Genomic DNA, 18,797 nt, shown 5'->3' on the forward strand with positions numbered 1-18,797 from the left:
AAGAAGCTTTTTAATTTGATGTAGTAACATAGGTTTATACTTGCCTTAGTCTTCTTTGTAATTGAATTTGTTTCATTGAAGATGTCTTTGATATTTATGCGGAAAAGAGTTCTGCCAATATTTTCTTCTAAGTATCTGATAGTTTGTGGTCTATCATCCATGTCCTTGATCCACTTGGAATTTACTTTTGTATTTGGTGAAATACAGTGGTTCAGTTTCATTCTTCTGCATGTTTCAAACCATTGTTTCCAACACCATTTGTTGAAGAGACTCTGCTTTCCCCATTTAATAGTCTGGGCCCCTTTGTCAAAGATTAAATGTCCATAGGTGTGGGGGCTCACCTCTGGGCTCTCAATTCTATTCCACTGGTCAGTGTGTCTATTCATGTTCCAGTAACAAGCAGTTTTTTTTTTTTTTTTTTTTTTTAGCAATACAACCCCCACTATTTCATTCATCATTTTTCATGGACCTGTATTCTCCCCACCCACCCACCCACCCCAGAGTCTTTTACTTTGGTGTAATACTCCAATTCCATTTCAGGTTCGACTTGTGTTTTCTTTTCTAATCTTGTTTTTCAACTTCGGCCTGAGAGTGAGATCATCCCATATTCATCCTTCTGTTTCTGACTTATTTCACTCAACATGATTTTTTCAAGGTCCATCCAAGATCGGCTGAAAAGGGTGAAGTCACCATTTTTTACAGCTGAGTAGTATTCCATTGTGTATATATACCACAACTTGCTCAGCCACTCATCTGTTGTTGGACACCTGGGTTGCTTCCAGGTTTTGGCTATTACAAATTGTGCTGCCAAGAACATATGTGTACACAGATCTTTTTGGATGGATGTGTTGGGTTCCTTAGGATATATCCCCAGGAGGGAAATTGCAGGGTCATAGGGTAGGTCCATTTATAGCCTTCTGAGAGTTCTCCAGACTGTTCTCCACAGAGGTTGGACCAATTGACATTCCCACCAGCAGTGCAGGAGGGTTCCTTTGACCCCACACCCTCTCCAGCATTTGCTGCTGTTACCTTTTCTGATGTGTGACATTCTCACAGGAGTGAAGTGATATCTCATTGTTGTCTTGATTTGCATTTCTCTGACAATCAGAGACTTGGAGCATTTTTTTATGTGTTTCTCGGCCTTTTGGATCTCTTCTGTGGTGAATATTCTGTCCAATTCCTCCCCCCATTTTTGGATGGGGTTATTTGTTGTCTTGTTGTTGAGTCTGGTAAGCTCTTTATATATGTTGGTTATTAAACTCTTATCTGATGTATGGCATGTAAAGATCTTCTCCCATTCTGTGAGGGGTCTCTTGATTTGGGTAGTGGTTTCTTTTGCTGTGAAGAAGCTTTTTAATTTGATGTAGTCCCATAGGTTTATACTTGCCTTAGTCTTCCTTGTAATTGAATTCGTTTCATTGAAAATGTCTTTAAAATTTATGCGGAAAAAAGTTCTTCCAATATTTTCCTCTAAGTATCTGATAGTTTCTGGTCTAACATCCAAGTCCTTGATCCACTTGGAATTTACTTTTGTATTTGGTGAAATACAGTGATTCAGCTTCATTCTTCTGCATGTTTCAACCCATTGTTTCCAACACCATTTGTTGAAGAGACTCTGCTTTCCCCATGTAATAGTCTGGGCCCCTTTGTCAAAGATTAGATGTCCATAGTAACAAGCAGTTTTGATGACAATGGCTCTATAATACAATTTGAGATCTGGGAGTGTGATGCCTCCAGTTCTGTTCTTTTTTCTCAAGATTGTTTTGGCAATTCTAGATCTTTTCTGGTTCCAGATAAACATTTGTAGCATTTGTTCTATTTTCCTAAAAAATGTGCTTGGGATCTTGATGGGGATAGCATTAAATTTATATATGACTCTGGGTAGTATATTCATTTTGATGATGTTAATCAGGACCCATCTTCCTCTGGTGGAGCATAGAGTATGTTGTCCAGCCTCCCTTCAGAGGATGGAACATTCTCTATCATTGTTGATCCAAGTTGAGGAAAGGGCCTATGGGGGGCCCACAAAGGGGTCTATTGTGTTATTCCTGATAGAGATGAAAGGTAACAATGGAGAGAGGGATTTATTTGAGGTCTAGGCCCATCATGTCTGTTTGGGAATCTCAGGACTCCCTGAATAGTAACCCAGCTGATGGGGTGGCCTGATAGTGACTAAAGAGTCATCCTTAATCAATGTGATCCACCACATCAACAAAAGCAAGACCAAAAACCACATGGTCATATCAATAGATGCAGAGAAAGCCTTTGACAAAATACAACATCCCTTTATGATCAAAACACTACAAAAAATGGGAATAGACAGAAAATTCCTGAAGATGTTAATTCTACCAACCCATGAACATGGAATATCTTTCCACTTCTTTGTGTCTTTTTCAATTTCCTTGAGTAGTGACTCATAATTTTCAGTATACAAGTCTTTCACTTCTTTGGTTAGGTGTACTCCTAGATATTTTATTGTTTTTGTTGCTATAGTAAAAGGAACTGATTTCTGGATTTCAATTTCTTCTAGCTTAGTGTTTGCACAGAGGAATGTCACTGACTTTTGAATGTTAATTTTGTAGCCTGACACCTTACTGTATTCCCTGATGATTTCCAAAAGCTTCTTGCTGGATTCCTTAGGTTTTTCCATGTATACAATCATGTCATCTGCAAATAGGGAGAGTTTGACTTCTTCTCTTCCAATCTGTATCCCTTTAATTCCTTGCTCCTGCCTGATTGCTATGGCAAGAACTTCCAACACTGTGTTGAATAGTCATGGTGATAGTGGACAGCCCTGTCTAGTATCTTTCCTTTCATAGCATTCTCTAATTCCATTCCAGGTGGTTCACTTCCTAACAAAGTCCCAAATCCTAGCTATAGACCAGGTCCCGTGAGATAGATCATATGTTCACATGTATTCATAAATTAGAGCAACATATATACCTGAAAGCAAAAGTACACAATAGTCTGCAGTGAGTAAGAATAAAGTTCATAATGAAATAGTGTCTACTTTGAGTTAGATACCCTCCTCACCTACTTCCTATTACATTTCCCTCACTCACTCCAAAGCTAACCTTATCAAAGCAAGGACTGCAAAAGCTGAATAAGAGCAAGAGACTGGCATACTTTAATGATGACTCTTTAGTCACTATCAGGTCACCCCATCAGCTGGGGCCCTAGTCGGGGAGTCGTGAGATTCCCAAACAGACATGATGGGCCTAGACCTCGAATAAATCCCTCACTCCATTGTTATCAGTCATCTCTATCAGGAACAACACAATTGACCCCTTTGGGGGTCCCCACAGGATCTTGCCCTCAACTTGGATCAACAACGCTAGAGAATGTTCCATCCTCTGAAGGGAGGCTGGACAACATACTCTATGCTACACCTGAGGAAGATGAGTCCTGACTGGGGCAGCTTGGAATGTACCTACTCATGACCACAGAATGTGAGCTCAGATCTACAGGGATGCAGAGGTCACATAGGCTCCTAAGCTGAATATGGGCCCCAGATCACATCAAATAGATGGGGTTTACAGGCAACAGTATTTATGCACGTTAACTTTATTTATTTTTATCTTACTGCGTTTTGGTGTTGGAAAACGAGGACATGGGGTGGCAGCAAGAATAAAGAGACAACATACTGCAGAAGACTTCTCACTCCACCTTCAGGTAAAGGCCTCCTAGAACCTGGTAAGTTCTTTTTTCAGATCCTTTCCTAACACTTCTCTCGCGCGCACTTGGCCCCGCCCCTCCACGATGGTGTTCTGGAGGCCTCGGAGGGGTACTCATGCTGCAGTTCCAAAGTCAGCCACAGGGAGGGGATAGAGGCCAAAGAACCTTCCCCTTGGGGAGGCGGCGGAAGCGGAAAGGGCGGGGTCTAGAGCGCACAGCTTGGAAGCGCGTGCGGTAGGCAAGGCCGAGTGTGGGAGTGGAGGGTACGCGCTACCTACACAGGTGGCGGCCCGGGCAACAGTGCGCTGGTTCGTGGCATTGAGACCTCATGGCGGAGATTATTCAGGAGCGAATAGAAGATCGACTCCCGGAATTGGAGCAGCTGGAGCGCATCGGCTTGTTCAGCCATGCGGAAATTAAGTGAGAGCGGAGGAAGAGCCGGCGCCGGGCGGGCTGGGGGAGGTGTGTGGCTGGGGTGGGGTGGGATGGGGAGGCAGCTGAGCTTTATTATCGATTATCTTCTTAACTTGCCCGAAATCCATTCCGGGTGATTGGTAATGCCCAGTGGTTTTCTTTCACTTCCAAGTCATCTGTTAACTTTCCCAAGAAACAAATTGACAACTTTATGAAACTAGGTCTTGACACTCTAAGGATGATAAAGCCACAATTTCTAGCAGCCTGTGGATGAGTGGGGAGGAGGTGCTGGACACAAACTTAAATTTTTTTTTTTTTTTTTAATCAGCACTGGTTTAGCTCTAGTTTATGGTGTTGCCAGGAATTGAACCTCGGGACTCTGGAGTCTCAGTAATGAAAGTCTTTGCTTAACCAGTACAGTCTCTTCCCTACATCAATTACACTTCAGAAATAGATTACTTATTTCTGATAGAGAAACAGGGAAAGGAGACACTTGCAGCACTGCAAGTGAGGAAGCTTGAACATGGGTCCTTGTGCATGCCAGGGATCAATCCCTCTTACTGCGATGCCCTCTATTAAACTTTAAAAATTTTTTAATTTATTATTTTTTGTTTCCAGGCTTATCTGGGGCTTGGTGCCTGCACCACGAATCGAATCCACTGCTCCTGGAGGCTATTTATTCCCGTTTTGTTGCCATTGTTGTTGTCATTGTTATTGCTGCCACTGATGTTGTTGTTGGATAGGATAGAGAAGAGAGAGGAGGGGAGACAAAGGGGGAGAGAAAGATAGACACCTGCAGACCTGCTTCATTCCCCTGCAAGTTGGGAGTCAGGGGCTAGAACAGGGATCCTTAAACGCTGGTCCTTGTGCTTTGTGCTGTATGCACTCAATCCGCTGCAGTACCGCCCGGCCCCCTATTTTTACTTTTCTTTTTTTTTTTAAAAATATTTTATTTATTTATTTATTCCCTTTTGTTGCCCTTGTTGTTTTATTGTTGTAGTTATTATTGTTGTCGTCGTTGTTGGATAGGACAGAGAGAAATGGAGAGAGGAGGGGAAGACAGAGAGGGGGAGAGAAAGATAGACACCTGCAGACCTGCTTCACCACCTGTGAAGCGACTCCCCTGCAGGTGGGGAGCCGGGGTTCGAACCGGGATCCTTATGCCGGTCTTTGTGCTTTGCGCCACCTGCGCTTAACCCGCTGCGCTACAGCCCGACTCCCACTTTTTTTTTTAAGATTTTATTTTTTCATCAGTGGAAAGATAGGAGAGAGAGAAAGAACCAGATCTCACTCTGGTACATGTGCCGCTGGGGATTAAACTCAGGACCTCATGCTTGAGAATCCAGTTATTTTAATCCATTGCACCACCTCCTGGACCACTTTAAATTTTTATTATTTATTGGCTAGAGACAGAGGTAAATTGAGAGGGAAGGGGAGGATTGAGAGGGAGTGAGACATAGAGACCTGCAACACTGCTTCACCATTTACGAAGCTTTCCCCCTGCAGGTGGGGACTGAGGGCTTGAACCTGTGTCCTTGTGCATAGTAACATGTGCGCTCAACCAAGTGCGCTACCACCCAACCCCTATTTTTATTTTTGGGGGGACTTAAATTGGGGCTTCACTGCCCCAGACTGACTTGTTCATATAGAAGGATGAGAGAGGAAGACACCACAGCACTGAACTTCTCTTTTTTTTCCCCTTTTTTTTTAAATTGGGGAATTAATGTTTTACATTCAACAGTTAATACAATAATTTGTACATGCATAACATTCCCCAGCTTCCCATTTAACAATACAACCCCCACTATGTAATTTATCATCCTTTATGGACCTGTATTCTCCCCAGAACTTCTCTTATTTTAGTGGGACCTGTGCTAGAATCTGGGGCTGCCTGTGACGAGTAATGTATTATCCAAGTGGAGTATCTTTCCCACACCTAAATTAAACGTCCTGATTGTATTGTAATGTACTGTGTGCTGATTGTGGTAGAATGCCCTCCAGAAATGGTAGCCACGGAGTAGATAAGTTTTTTAACTTTAGTTTTTTTTTTTACCTTTTATTTATTTTAAAATTGTTTTAGATAGAGACAGTAGAGTTGAGAGGGGATAGGGAGACATAGAGGGAGAGAAAGACACCTGCAGCACTGCTTTACCACTCACGAAACTTCCCCCCTATAGGTGGAGACCAAGAGCTTGAACCCCGGGGCCTTGTGTATTGTAGTATGTGTGCTGAATCACCTGCACCACTGCCTGGCCCCAACTTGTTATTAATTATTTAAAAAATAATAATTGTGGTTGGGTGCTGGCTCACCTGATTGAGTCCACATGTTATCATGCCCAAGGACCCAGGTTCAAGTCCCCCCTCCACTTGTCCATTTGTGGCCGTGATGCTTCACAATAGTGTTGCAGGTATTTCTGACTCCGTCTCCCTCATCCCTCTTGATTTCTCTGTGTTGATCCAGTAAATGAATAAAATAAAGTAATTTATTTATTTAATGAGAAAGAATAGCATCTTTGTAGACTATGTGGTGTCATAGATATTGGGCCAGGGATATGCCTGCAAGTCCGGCTAACTACCCTAGATAGTCCTTTCTCAACCCATTTATTTCATAAAATGGGGGGGAGGGGAAGAGCACCTCTACAGGCATAAATGTGGGCATTTGAATTTGGGAACTCCAGCATGCAAGTTGTGAGCTTTAGGGACTGAGGTAAATCTTTAATGGGACTTGAAAATGGGGTTGTTAATTGCATTTTATTTCTATTTATTTATCTCCTTTTTGTTGCTCTTTTTTATTGTTGTAGTTATTGTTGTTGTTATTGGTGTTGTCGTTGTTGGATAGGACAGAGAGAATTGGAGAGAGGAGGGGAAGACAGGGGGAGAGAAAGACAGACACCTGCAGACCTGCTTCACCGCCTGTGAAGTGACTCCCCTGCAGGTGGGGAGCAGGGGCTCAAACCGGGATCCTTATGCACAGCCAAAGAAACTATCACACAAACAAAGAGACCCCTCACAGAATGGGAGAAGATCTTCACATGCCATAGATCAGACAAGAGACTAATCACCAAAATATACAAAGAGCTCAGCAAACTTAGCACCAAAAAAGGAAATGACCCCATCCAAATATGGGCAGAGGATATGAACAGAACATTCACTACAGAGGAGATCCAAAAGGCTAACAAACATATGAAAAACTGCTCCAGGTCACTGATTGTCAGAGAAATGCAAATTAAGAAAACATTGAGATACCACCTCACTCTTGTGAAAATGGCATACATCAAAAAGGACAGCAGCAACAAATGCTGGAAATGCTGTGGGGACAGAGGAACCCTTCTGCACTGCTGGTGGGAATGTAAATTGGTCCAGCCTCTGTGGAGAGCAGTCTGGAGAACTCTCACAAGGCTAGACATGGACCTTCCATATGACCCAGTAATTCCTTTCCTGGGGATATACCCCAAGGACTCCCTAACACCCAACCAAAAAGATATGTGCACACCTATGTTCACAGCAGCACAATTCATAATAGCTAAAACCTGGAAGAAACTCAGGTGCCCAACAACAGATGAGTGACTGAGAAAGCTGTGGTATATTTACACAATGGAATACTATGCAGCTATTAAGAGCAATGAACCCAACTTCTCTGACCCATCTTGGATGGAGCTAGAAGAAATTATGTTAAGTGAACTAAGTCAGAAAGATAAAGACGAGTATGGGATGATCCCACTCATCAACAGAAGTTGAGAAAGGGAAATTCAAAGCAGGAGTTGACTCAATTTGGAGTAGGGCACCAAGGAAAAAACCCTGGGTGGAGGGTGAGGGTGAATGTTCAGCTTCATGGGGGGGGGGGGTGGGATGGGACACAGTCTTTTGGTGGTGGGAATGGTGTTTATGTACACTCCTATCAATTTTTTAGTCATATAAATCACTAATTAATATGAGAGGGGAAAATTGAATATCTCAAACTTTTTAAAGCACTGACTGAGTCTTTTTAATACATAGGCTGAGTCTTTGATATGTTGATTCTTAACAGCTTAATCCAGGGAGAACAAAAGCAACTGGTGGCATAGCTATATGCAAATAATGTCAAAGGACGTAAAATATGGTGAGGGTGTGTATGATAAGCAAATCCTAGCAAAGGGATTCTTCAAAGGAAGAATGTGTGTGCTTAACCTGCTGCACTACCGCCCAACTCCCTTTCTTTTTTATAAAATTTTTTTATTAATTTTATTTTTGAGAGAGATGCAGAGAGAGAGATACCCACAAAGAAACACCAGAGCACTGCTCAGCTCTGACTTATGGTGGTACAGGGGATTGGGATTGAATTTGGGATTTAGGAGCCTCAGGCTTGAGAATCTGTTTGCATAACCATTATGCTGTCTCCCCTGCCCCAAATTTCATTTCCTATTTATTTATTTTCCCTTTTGTTGCCCTTGTTTTTCATTGTTGTAGTTATTGTTGTTGTTATTAATGTCATCGTTGTTGGATAGGACAGAGAGAAATGGAGAGAGTAGGGAAGACAGGGAGAGAGAAAGACAGACACCTGCAGACCTGCTTCACCACCCCTGCAGGTGGGGAACCGGGGGCTTGAACCTGTATCTTTACACCCGTCCTCGAGCTTCGCGCCATGTGCTCTTAACCTGCTGTGCTACTGCCCGACTCCCCATTTCTTCTTTTTTAAATATTTTATTTATTTACTAATGAGAAAGATAGGAGGAGAGAGGGAGAGAAATAGAAAGAACCAGACATTCACTTTGGTACTTGCACTGCCAGGGCTTGATCTCAGGGCCTCACACTTGAGAGTCCAATGCTTTTATCCACTGTATTGTGCCCCCTCCCGGACTACAATTTCATTTCTTCTTGTGCCCCAAAGCCTAGGTTAATAATGCATCCTTTATTTATTTTTTTAATTTAAAAAATTATCTTTATGTGGTCCAGGAGGTGGCGCAGTGGTTAAGGAACTAGACTCTCAACCATGAGATCCTGAGTTCAATCCCCGGCAGCACATGTACCAGAGTGATGTCTGGCCCTTTCTCTCTCTCCTCCTATCTTTCTCATTAATAAAATAAATAAAATCTTAAAAAAATTATCTTTATTTACTATTGGATAGAGACAGAAATTGATAAGAGAAAGATAGGGAGAGAGACACTGCTTGCAAAGCTTTCCCCTGCAGGTGTGTACTGGAGGCTCAAACCTGGGTCCTTGTGCATTGTAACATATGCGCTCAACCTGCACTACCCAGCCCTACAATGCATCCAACAACAATGACATCAATAGCTACAACAGTAAAACAACAAGGGCGACAAAAGGGAATAGTAAATAAATAAATATAAAAATAATACATTTTGGGAATCGGGCTGTAGCGCAGCGGGTTAAGCGCAGGTGGCGCAAAGCACAAGGACCGGCATAAGGATCCCAGTTTGAACCCTGGCTCCCCACCTGCAGGGGAGTCACTTCACAGGCGGTGAAGCAGGTCTGCAGGTGTCTATCTTTCTCTCTCCCTCTCTGTCTTCCCCTCCTCTCTCCGTTTCTCTCTGTCATATCCAACGATGACAACAACAGTAATAACTACAACAATAAGACAACAAGGGCAACAAAAGGGAATAAATAAATAAAATATTAAAAAAATAAAAAAACTTTGCTATATAGAGACAATCCAGATATTTTTACTTATTCATTTATTTTTTTACCAGAGTGCTGCTCAGCTCTGGCTTATGGTGGTGCTCAACCTGGGGTCTCACAGCCTCACACAAGTGTCTCTTTACATACCCATTATGCTATACCTGCTTCTTACTTTTACTTAAAAATTTTTTAAAATACATTTTATTTTATTTATTTTTATTGTTGTTGCCGTTGGATAGGACAGAGAAATGGAGAGAGGAGGGGAAGACAGGGGGAAAGAAAGAAAGACACCTGCAGACCTGCTTCACCGCTTGTGAAGCGACTCCTCTGCAGGTGGGGAGCCGGGGTCTCTACTTAAAATTTATTTTTTTATTGAGGGTATTAATAGTTTACAGTTGACAGTAAATACTACTGTTCGTACATGCATAAAACTTTTCAGTTTTCTGTAAAACACTAAGCCTTGTGCCTACGTTTTCCTCTACCATTGAACACCAGGACCTGAAACTCTCTCCCCTCCTAAAGTCCTTTACTTTGATGCAGTACACAAATTTTTATTAATTTTTTTTGTCTCCAGGGTTATTGCTGGGGTTTGGTGCCTGCATCATGAATCCACTGCTCCTGGAGGCCATTTTCCCCATTTTGTTGCCCTTGTTGTTGTTTTTGTTGCCATTGCTGTTGTTGTTGGATAGGACAGAGAGAAATGGAGAGAGGAGGGGAAGACAGAGGGGGAGAGAAAGATAGACACCTGCAAACCTGTTTCATTGCCTGTGAAGTGACCCCTCTGCAGGTGGGGAGCTCTGGGGGCTTGAACCGGGATCCTTATGCCATGCCTTATGCCGTATCCTTAGCGCCTGACCTTCACATATTTTTATTCTTAAAGTTATACATACTAATGAGAGAGGGAACCAGAGCATCACTCTGTCACATCTGATGAATGCTGAGATCTAACTCCACCACTCCTGGCTACGATTCTTAGAAAATTTAATTTAATTAGAGAAAAATTTGGGGCAGGAGTAGATAGCATAATGGTTATGAAGAGACTTGTTCCTGAGGCTCCAAAGTCCCAGGTTCACTGCCATGTGTTACCATAACCCAGAGCTGAGCAGTGATCTGGTAAAAATAGATAAACGAAAGTAGGGCAGGGGGTAGATAGCATAATGGTTATGCAAACAGACTCTAATCTCTCATGCCTGAGGCTCCAAAGCCCAGGTTCAATCCCCGCGCACCACCGCTAGCCAGAGCTGAGCCAGTGCTCTGGTTAAAAAAAAGATAGAGTCTGGCAGTAGCACAGTGGGTTAGGTGCACGTGGCGGGAAGCACAAGGACCGGACCTAAGGATGCTGGTTCGAGCCCCTGGATCCCCACCTGCAGGGGAGTCTCTTCACAAGCAGTGAAGCAGGTCTGCAGGTGTCTGTATTTCTCTCCCCCCTCTGTCTTCCTGTCATCTCGATTTATCTGTCTTATCCAACAGCAATAAAAACAACAATAATAACAAAAACGATAAACAATAAGGGCAACAAAAGGGAAAAGATGGCCTCCAGGAGCAGTGGATTTGTAGTCCAGGCACTGAGCCCCAGCAATAACCCTGGAGGCAAAATAAAATTAAATAAAATATTTTTCAGGGGCCGGAAGGTAGCACAGTGGGTTAAGCGCACATGGTGCGAACCTCCAAGGACCGCCATAAGGATCCTGGTTTGAGTCCTCAGCTCCCCACTTGCAGGAGGTCACTTTGCAAGCAGTGAAGCAGGTCTGCAGCTGTCTGTCTTTCTCCCCCTCCTCTCTTTTCCCTTCCTCTCTCTATTTCTCTCTGTCCTATCCAACAACAACAGCTATGACAACAATAACTACAACAAGGGCAACAACAACAAAAAAATGGAAAAATGCCCTCCAGGAGCAGCAGATTCGTAGTGCATGCACCGAGCTCCAGCGATAACCCTGGAGGCAAAACAAATAAATAAACTTAAAAGTCAGATAAGTTTTTTCATTTTATATTTATAATAATAATCATTGAGTGGAGACAGGGCAAGGATTAAGGGGAGCTAGTGAGGGGCAGAAGCTGCAACACTGCTTTACTTCTTGCGGAGCCTACCCCCTGAGATGGGGGCAGGGGCTGAACCCTGGTCCTTGCCCTTTGTAATGTGTGCTCAGCCAGGTGTGCCACCACCTGGCCCCAAGTTTTACATGTTAAATGTCTTTCTTTTCAGGGCTATCATTAAGAAGGCTTCAGATCTAGAATATAAAATACAGCGGCGAGCTCTTTTTAAAGAAGATTTTATCAATTATGTACAAGTAAGTGAATGATTTAATTACTTTTTAAAAGAATATTTTATTTCATATTTCATTCATTATTTTAGAAAGAGAGAAAAGAGAGGGAGAGGCAGACCAACAGGGAGAGACACCATGGTACTTATTCACTTTTCTTGGAGTTTCCTTGGTGTTGTCATGGGTGTTTTCATGTGATGCAGAGCCTCACCCATGGTAAGGAATGTACTTTACTTGCTGAGCCATCTCTTGGTCCTCTCAGATTTTTTTTTTTTTAATATTTATTTATTTCCTTTTGTTGCCCTTGTTGTTTTATTGTTGTAGTGATTGATGTTGTTGGATAGGACAGAGAGAAGTGGAGAGAGGAGGGGAAGACAGAGGGGGAGAGAAAGACAGACACCTGCAGACCTGTTTCACCGCTTGTGAAGTGACCCCCCCTGCAGTTGGGGAGGCAGGGGCTCGAACTGGGATCCTTACGCCTGTCCTTGTGCTTTGTGCTACGTGCACTTAACCCACTGCACTATTGCCGAACTCCTGCCCTCTCAGATTTTAAATGAGATAAAGAATGGTGACTTTGGGGGCTGAATGGTGGCACATCTGGTTAAATACACATTACAATGCACAAGGACCTGGGTTCAAGCCCCTGGTCCCCACCTGCAGGGGGAAGCTCCATGAGTGGTGAAACAGGGCAGCTGGTGTCTCTGTCTCTTTCCTTCTATTTCCCTCTCCGTTCTCAATTTCTCTGTGTCTGTATCCAATAATAAATAGATACATAATTGAGAGTGTGTGGAGTAAATAAAGGCAAACATCGCCTTTCAAACAAACTGGCGTTCATTAAATTTATTTCTCATGTGGTTTCTCTCTGTATATGTAAGTATATAAAGGACCCTTGTGGAAAACTTGGAAAGTTTTTGCTGCTATTGTTGGACAGAGAGATTGAGAGAGGAGGGGAAGATAGAGGGAGAGAAAGATACCTACAGACCTGCTTCACCACTTGAGAAGCGATCCCCCCCTACAGGTGGGGAGAGGGGCTTGAACTGGGATCCTTATGCTGGTCCTTGTGCTTTGTGCCATGTGCACTTAACTAGTTGTGCTATCACCCGGCCCCCTGCAAAAATACTTTTATATATTAGGCACCAAAGGTCCAAGGTTAAATCCCCAGTACCATAAGCCAGAGCTGAGTAATGCTCTGGTAAAAAAAATAAAGGAATGTAGTTTTTTTTTTCCCCTTAGACCAGAACACTGCTCAGTTCAGGCTTATGGTGGTGCTGGGAATTGAACCTGGGACCTCAGAGCCTCAGGCTTGAAAGGCTTTTGCATAACCATTATGCTGTCTCCCCAGCCCGTAGATTTTAATACTGGAAAAATTAGAGAGAAGTATGAGAAAAGATAGGTACATTGCATCTTGAAACAATAAAATTAGTTTAAATGACTTGAATTTTATGTGTCAACAGGGATATATTTAAAGCCATAGTGGCCAGTAAAATAAAATAGTCAAGGCAGTACTATATATATATATATATATTTTGAGTTCTGTCAAGGCAGTGACTCACTTTATTGAGAAAAAGACCATTTTTTTATAGGCAGGGGGTAGAGGCAGGGATGGGAAGGTAGAGTGAGATGATGTTAGAGGTGGTGTGAGGTGTCGTCACTGTCAGTGGGGCCTATGCTCTTTACGCATCATCAGCTGGAGGGCAGAGGTGAATTTAGGTATGGTCTACAGGAAATGCTGTATCACTCTGAGGAAGTTAGTGACCATCATCGAAACTCGAGCCAGGCTTATGGTCTGCTGGGCCTAGATTGGGGCCAAGCAGACCCCAACATATCTCCCTTCTGTTTTTGTAATGCCAGGTCGCATAGCTCCTGTCTTAGGTTGTCACCACACCAGTGATCTTACCCGTCATTGGATACCATGCCTCTGCTGGCTTCTGGATATTGGCTCCATGAAAGGCAGTACTATATTGAAGTATAATAGGTCATGCTTGGGAGGAGTGGTAAATGAGAGAGTCAGAATCGTCATTTCCTATGAGGAGTGAGAGGAATGAAATTAAGACATGGCACATAAAACATTTTTTTTTAAAGCCTTTTTTTGTTTTCCATTTATTTATTCCCTTTTGTTGCCCTTGTTTTACTGTTGTAGTAGTAGTTGTTGTTGATAATATCTTTGTTGTTGGCTAGGACAGAGAGAAATGGAAAGAAGGGGGAAGACAGAGGAGAGAAAGACACCTGCAGACCTGCTTCACCGCCTGTGAAGCGACTCCCCTGCAGGTGGGGAGCTGGGTTTGAACCGGGATCCTTATGCCGGTCCTTGTGCTTTGCGCCACCTGCGCTTAACCCACTGCTCTACAGCCCGACTCCCCTTATTATTTTTTTTTCTTCCATTTAGCAAGAGCACTGCTCAGCTTTGACTTATGGTGGTGCCAGGGATTGAACCTGGAACTTTGGAGCCTCAGGCTTGAGAGTCTGTTTGCATAACTGTTATGCTATCTACCCTCCATCTGAGACATCCAATATTTTAATTTTTTTTGTTTTGTTTCCAGGGTTATCTCTGAGGCTTGGTGCCTCTATTACGAATCTACTGCTCCTGGTGCCCATTTTTTGTTGTTATTGTCTTTATTGTATTGTTGTTAGTGCTGTTGTTGTTGGTTAAGGACAGAAAGAACTCAAGCTTTAGGTTTTTTTAAGGGGGAGGGAGGAGAGAAAGGGAGTGACCCATAGAGGAGGGATACCACAGCACTGCTCTACCATCCCTCAGTGTTGTTCATGGTGTTCCCTTGTGGTATTTTTGCTCAAATGCAGGGCCTCATGCCCAGCAAGGATTGTGATTACTATCAACTGAGTTTTCTCCCATCATTTAAATTATATATATATACATTTTAAAATTTTATTTATTAATGAGAAAGATAGGAGGAGAGAGAGAGAGAGAAGGAACTAGACATCACTCTGGTACACGTGCTGCTGGGAATTAAACTCAGGACTTCATACTTGAGAGTCTAATGCCTTAGCCACCCACCTCCCAGACCAGAAAATTATAGTTTTTCATAGCAAGTTACTGCTTATGTTTTATGTTCATGGTTTTTATTTACTTTATGGCTTTTAATAAATATTTTCAGTTATTATTTTTAGAATTTGCTTATTATTTTTTATTTTCCTTTTAGGGTTATTGCTGGGACTTGGTTCCTCCACTATTTTCCCATTTTTGTTACCCTTGCTGAGAAGTTACTTATTTATTCATGAGAAAGATAGGAGAAGAAAGAGAACCAAACATCTCTGATACATGTGCTGCTGGGGATTGAACTCAGGACCTCATGCTTGAGAATCCAATGCTTTAGCCACTGCACCACCTCCTAGACCACATATTTTCAGTATTGAAGAGATTGTAATTCTTGTTTTTTCTTTTTCTGTATCTTTCACAGTATGAAATTAATCTTTTGGAGCTGATCCAGAGGAGAAGGACAGTAAGTAGATGATTTTGTAAAAGTTAGAAAAATACAGAACTAAGTAGGATGACATCTGTAGCTATATCTTGGCTTTGGGAAGCAGTTGGCATTGATAAAGTCATGAGTTGTGCATATAATGTAAATATATACATATATATATTTTGTACATATATATTTTAAAATATTTTTTAAATGTGCATTATTTTAAACTAATGTGAGTGCTTAACCAGGTGTGCCACCACCTGGCCCCAAATAATGCACATTATTTCACAGTTTCTTTTTAGTATTATTATTATTATTAAAATATCTTTATTTATTTATTGGATAGTCACAGCCAGAAATTGAGAGGGAAGGGGGTGGTAGAAATGGAAGAGAGACAGAGAGACACCTGCAACACTGCTTTACCACTTGCAAAGCTTTCCCCCGCAGGTGGAGACTGGGGGCTTGAACCTGGTTCCTTGCGCATTGCTGCATGTGCGTTACCACCCAGGCCCAATATATACATATATTTAGATTTTTTATTTGTCATTAATAGTAGGTTATAAGATTACAGCATGTAATTCCACACCACACCCACCACCAAAGTTCTTTTTTTTTTTTTTTTTTTCCTCCAGGGTTATTGTTGGGGCTTGGTCCCTGCACTATGAATCCACTGCTCCTGGAGGCCATTTTTCCCCATTTTTGTTGCCTTAGTTGTTGTATTTATTGTTATTGTTGTAATTTGATGTTGTTGGATAGGACAGAGAGAAATGGAGAGAGGAGGAGAAGACAGAGGGGGAGAGAAAGATAGACACCTGCAGACCTGCTTCACCGGTTGTGAAGTGACCCCCCTGCAGGTGGGGAGCTGGGGGCTCGAACTGGGATCCTTACATGGGTCCTTGTGCTTTGTGCCCCGTGTGCTTAACCTGCTGTGCTACTACCCGGCTCTTACCACCAAAGTTCTGTTTCCCTTCCCTTCCAGTTTCGCATTGTTAGATGTATTTTTTAAAACTTTATTTAATTTAGTAAGACAGAAATTGAGAGGTATGTATGGGCTGGGGGCTTGAACCTGGGTCCTTGTTCATTTAACTAGGTGTGCCATCACTCATCCCTGTATGTTTGTAATTTTGTGCTGTTTTAGATAAGTGTGATAGAGTTGACACTTTTTAATGTCTCTTTTTAGCGCATTGGGTATTCGTTTAAGAAGGATGAGATTGAGAATTCTATAGTGCATCGGGTACAAGGTGTCTTTCAACGTGCTTCAGCAAAGTGGAAAGTAAGTGATTGATTAGAGTATCCTTAAGTGTAAGAGATATGAAAGTGGCATATTTTATATATACTGATTTGAATATTCAGATGCATTCTATTAGTTGTCTCAGTATTCTGATGATGGTATGATGACTTGAAACCGCTTATCAAACTATTAAGAAATCGTTCTTAATGAGATTATGTTCTGTGAGAATAGTGCTGAAAACAGTGCATTTGATATGCTAAGCATCAGGAAGTTAGCCTGGATATTTATTTGGATAGTGGAATATATTGAAGACTTTAAGGTAGAAGACATTGTCAGTAGCTTAATTTCTTTTTTCTTAAACTTTCATTTTATTTGATAGGACAGAAATTATAAGGGGCAAGGGAGAAATAGAGAGGCAGACACCTGTAGCACTGCTTCACTGTTGGTAAAACTTTTTTCCTCTGCAGGTTAAGACTGGGGGCTTGAACTCGGGTTCTTGTACATGGTTAACATGTGCCACTACCCAGCCTCAGTGGCTTGATTTCTTCAAGCTTGGCTCTTAACTGGGGTATATTATATGGGATGTATCTACTTTGGATTCCTGGTAACCATAAATTTTGGTTTGAGACCCCTTAACTGCGTAGTAGTGGCCTGGGAAGTAGCACAGTGGATAAAGCATTGGATTCTCAAGCATGAGGTCCTTAGTTCAATCCCTGGCAGCACATGTACCAGAGTGATATCTGGTTCTTTTTCTTCTATCTTCATAAGTAAATAAATAAAAACTTAAAAAGAAAACAAAACAAAACTATGTTGTAGAAATTGGATAGGCAACAAATTTTATCTTGGAGCATAGTTGGCAGGAGTCGAGGGGCAGATTGAGTTAATGCTTAAGAGATCTAAGACTTTGGGGAGAAAGAACCTAATAGGCGCCCAATAGGTGGCCTGATGTGGCAGCACTGGGTTACCTGGAATTGCTCGTTTTTAAGAAAACTAATTAAAAATAAAATAAAAATAATAAAACTAATTCATGTAAAAGTGCATTATATGTAAAATTTGAATCAAGGCAATATACTTCCTTTTTACAGGATGATGTTCAACTTTGGCTGTCCTATATAGTCTTCTGTAAGAAATGGGTGAGTATTGGGCAGCTGTCTATCTTACTCCCTTTGTCCTTTTGCTTAGTCTGTATTCCGACTCATACATATAAAGCAAAGCATGTGCTCTACCACTCAGCTATATTGGTTGCAGGGAAGTCTGCCTTTAAGTCTTTATTAGGGAATTAATGTTTTACATTCAACAGTAAATACAATAGCTTGTACATGCATAACATTTCCCAGTTTTCCATATAACAATACAACCCCACTAGGTCCTTTGTCATCCTTCTTGGATCTGTATTCTCCCCACCCACCCACCCTAGAGTCTTTTACTTTGGTGTAATACACCATGCCTTTAAATCTTATACCATATTAGCAAACTCCAATATTTATTTATTATTACTTCTTCTTCTTATTATTATTATTTTTACCAGAGCACTGCTCAGCTCAGGATAATGGTGTTGTGGGGGATTGAATGTGAGATCCTCCAAAGAGCCTCAGGCATGAGTCTGCATAACCATTTATTTTTATTTTTTTATTATTTTTTCATAACCAGAGCACTGCTCAGCTTTGGCTTATGGTTGTGTGTCGGGGTTGAATCTGGGACTTTGGAGCCTCAGGCATGAGTTTGCATAACTATTATGCTATCTATCCCCGTACTTTTTTTTTTTTTAATCTTTACTGGATAGAGACAACCAGAAATCAAGGTGGGGGCGGTATATGTGTCCCTCTGGATTTGAGAGTTGTCAAGTGTACAGAACAGATCATTTAGGGATTAAAGGCAATGGCTTTGCTATGCAGGAAGTAGAGTTATTTCTTTTTCATTTACAGGCTAACAAAACTCAGCTTAGCAAGGTTTACTCTGCCATGTTGGCCATTCATTCTAACAAACCAGGTATGGTGAAATCTTTGTTGCTTCTTTCTTTGTTTTGTGTGTACATTGAAGCCACTTTGGAACTTCTATTTATTTTATAAATCTGAATGAAAGTATTTTGAGAACTCAAGCATAGGTACTTGAACAGTTTTTGTTCCTGAATAACTGCCACTTAGTTCATCCCTGCCTGCAGTATGCTTAGTTACTATG

At 41.8% G+C, this 18,797-nt stretch overlaps 1 protein-coding gene across 1 annotated transcript in view; it reads left to right on the plus strand.

Moving 5' to 3' along the window:
* Positions 1 to 3,878: 3,878 nt before the first annotated feature.
* UTP6 (UTP6 small subunit processome component) overlaps positions 3,879 to 18,797 on the plus strand; it is a 43,156-nt gene continuing 28,237 nt past the window's right edge. Inside the window, exons 1-6 of the mRNA XM_007530813.3 lie at positions 3,879 to 4,095; positions 11,909 to 11,993; positions 15,383 to 15,424; positions 16,569 to 16,661; positions 17,705 to 17,752; positions 18,545 to 18,608. Of these exons, the coding sequence (XP_007530875.1) occupies positions 4,004 to 4,095; positions 11,909 to 11,993; positions 15,383 to 15,424; positions 16,569 to 16,661; positions 17,705 to 17,752; positions 18,545 to 18,608 (424 nt within the window). The 5' untranslated portion in view covers positions 3,879 to 4,003. The remainder of the gene's footprint in view (positions 4,096 to 11,908; positions 11,994 to 15,382; positions 15,425 to 16,568; positions 16,662 to 17,704; positions 17,753 to 18,544; positions 18,609 to 18,797) is intronic.

The sequence above is a fragment of the Erinaceus europaeus genome, chromosome 12 (assembly GCF_950295315.1).
Source record: "Erinaceus europaeus chromosome 12, mEriEur2.1, whole genome shotgun sequence".
Classification (NCBI taxonomy): domain Eukaryota; kingdom Metazoa; phylum Chordata; class Mammalia; order Eulipotyphla; family Erinaceidae; genus Erinaceus; species Erinaceus europaeus.